We start from the raw sequence: 2,831 nt of genomic DNA, 5'->3' as shown, positions 1-2,831 counted from the left end.
CGAGGTCTTAAGATGAGACTTCTCGAGTGAGATTCAGACTCAATAACACACAGACTGGATCAAGTAAAAGTTGAGAGAAACTTCAGACACTTAATAACAATCTGAGCTTGTCTGTGGCAAAAATAACCTCTTTAAATGAATGCTCGGTGACGGTGCACGATTGCCCCGTCTGGTTACACCGGGGGCTTTGCGCGCTCTCTCTCTTTACTGGACCAGTTTCAAAAAACGTTGCTCATATCAGCCACTAAAGCACAGAAACATGAGAAAATAGAGTCCGGGATGAAAGTTACTCTGTAGGATAAAGGTTTGGACTCACCTGAGCTTCCATCTCCTCCGTCTTCAGTTTGATCAGAGACATGCCGGAGAAGTCCATCACACCTGGAACGACATCACAGAGTTACGAAAACGTTTGTCTCTCAACCTCTTTGGTCCACAATGAAAAATATCAACAACTTTTCCATGAATTGCGATGACGTTTTGTGCATATTTTCCACCGATTTTGGCGACATTCTGACTTTACATCTTCTGCCGTCATCACATTAAACGTCAACGACCCCGATGTTTACAAAACGCTTTGGCAGAAGATATCTGACGCACTCCCTGCGCTCCCCCTCTCACTTTGGTCGGAGATCTGCTGCTGTCCGTGTTTGGTGGAGGTGACGACCACAGCTGCCATGTCGTTCACGTGCCGCGAGGCCTGTTTCAGCGTGTGCAGCTTCTTGTTGTTGCGGTCGGCCTTCACCTGAAATTACACGGATACAGCGATTGAGTGAAGAATACACTAATGATGTCTTTGCAGCTGTATTTTTACCTCAGTTATTTATTGTTTTGTACTGTTTACTGTACATTTGTAAAGCTGGTTAAGTTTAGAGTATTTATTACTTATTTTTCCAAGATTTTAGGCATCTATAGCTTTGATCCATCAGCATTTTATTGTACTTGTACAGTGACAATAAAAATATCTATCTATCTATCTATCTATCTATGCTTCTGTTTCTGTTCTTTTGTCCACATTATATAAGTAAATTCATCTGTGAGTGCTGGTATTATGTTTAATTTTACCAGAAATTTGGGGTACCATGTAGAGAAAACAGCTACTCCTACATTCAACATTTGCAAAAAAATAAAAAATCGTATTATGCTTATTTTTAAAGGGTCGATTCGCAGTGAAAAATAAAAAAAAATTACTAAAAATATTGTAGAAAAAAAATCATGAAGCTGTACAAAAGAAGAATTGAGATAAAAAAGTGGATATAGTTCAAAACCTGAATGCATATCAAGAGGAACTAGTCCCAATGTAAACTGCTGATAGTTTATTCTGTCAAACACTAAGAGGCATAAAAATATATATATATTTGTCACTAATTTCATGTCAGACTCGGCACTAATTCTCATACACGCATCATTATTGTTGTTGTTGTAGTTGTTATCGTTAAATTGTCTTATTTTTTCCTCATTTACTTACCTTTTTTTTTTACTATATTTGTACATGATTATGTTAATGTTTCACCTGATTCTATTAAATTTATACTGTCGTCTTCTTTTGTCATTCTTAGTAGTAATTGAGTAGTGATCTATGTAAAAGTTTTAATACTGCTGTTTCTGGTGTGTGTATATACATATATATATAACACACACACACACACACACACACACACACACACACACGTATATATTTAATTTAGCTCTAAAATGTCAATTCAATTTTTGGACTTTTTTCTGTACTTTTTAATGGAATATTGAAAACTCCAACAGTTATAAAAATAAAAAATGAGGGGAAATGTCTGAAAAATCCCATGACATTACATATAATACATATCCCTAATATCTTCTGTTTTTCTCTTTTTCTGTATTAAAAGCCTAACTCAGGACAGGAGCTGAAAACTAGAAATAGCTTTAATCTCTGTATGTGTAACATCAGTTACCACAGCTGGTTTGTAACAGGCGGGATTTGTACTATATTTTTTTGCATTTTTCCCTATAAAAAAAAAGATATTAATAAATAAATAAATAAAAAACATCTGCACCAGACAAAAACAGCTCCTCACTCGCAATATTTCTGAAAATATTTAGTGACATTTTAGACGGAAAATGATCCTGACTGAGTGAATTGTGAAAGTCAGTAGCAGTACCTGAAGGGTTAACCCTGTATTTACTGGGAACTGTGTGTGAAAGAGCCTCACCTTCGAGGCAGCGACCAGCTGAGCCGTGCTCCCGGCGATCTCATGCGAACAGGCGATGAGCTCCTCGTACGTTCCCTGTTCACCCACGACGCGGTCAGCTGAGTCCCTGACAGCAAAGAGGCCAAGTACACGTTTATTATACCATTTTATATTCAGGATTTATAACTAATGATAATAATATATGTGTTTGGATTCTTACAGCAGCTGCGTGGCGCCCCAGCCCACAGCTTTGGAGGCCGAGATGAGTCCTTCTGTCCAGCGAGAGTTTTTGGCGTAAAACTCTGTAACAGATGCTGCTCCCTACAGGAAGAACGATTATAAACCTGTCACTAAACGCAACATTTAACATACAAATTAACCTGTTTTTTATACCACACAGAATGAAATTGAACACTTCTTTCATACCGGTCAAACTAGTACAGACAATGAGGCCTGCAATTCGTTATTAGTTACGTTATAATTTACATCACATTTTTTAAATGAAAATTCCCAATAATATTATTTATCAGTTTATGTGACCCAGATATAGGGCTGAAAATTAAGGGATGGATCAACAATTAACAATTAACACTTTCAAATCTAAGTTATAAAATCTGCTGTGCCTTTACTGATTGTTTTTTCAAGGATTCAAGGAAACTTTATTGTCAC

At 36.9% G+C, this 2,831-nt stretch overlaps 1 protein-coding gene across 1 annotated transcript; it reads right to left on the bottom strand.

Moving 5' to 3' along the window:
• Positions 1 to 201: 201 nt before the first annotated feature.
• Positions 202 to 2,483, bottom strand: LOC121966186 (huntingtin-interacting protein 1-related protein-like; the record flags this gene model as incomplete). Its single annotated transcript, XM_042516295.1, has 4 exons — positions 202 to 378; positions 619 to 742; positions 2,184 to 2,289; positions 2,383 to 2,483. Coding segments are annotated over 4 exons (423 nt in total), but the record flags the coding sequence as incomplete, so codon positions are not given.
• Between the last annotated feature and the right edge of the window lie 348 nt (positions 2,484 to 2,831).

This window comes from Plectropomus leopardus, unplaced genomic scaffold, assembly GCF_008729295.1.
Source record: "Plectropomus leopardus isolate mb unplaced genomic scaffold, YSFRI_Pleo_2.0 unplaced_scaffold2342, whole genome shotgun sequence".
Classification (NCBI taxonomy): domain Eukaryota; kingdom Metazoa; phylum Chordata; class Actinopteri; order Perciformes; family Serranidae; genus Plectropomus; species Plectropomus leopardus.
This window is presented reverse-complemented; position numbering and strand designations above follow the sequence as displayed.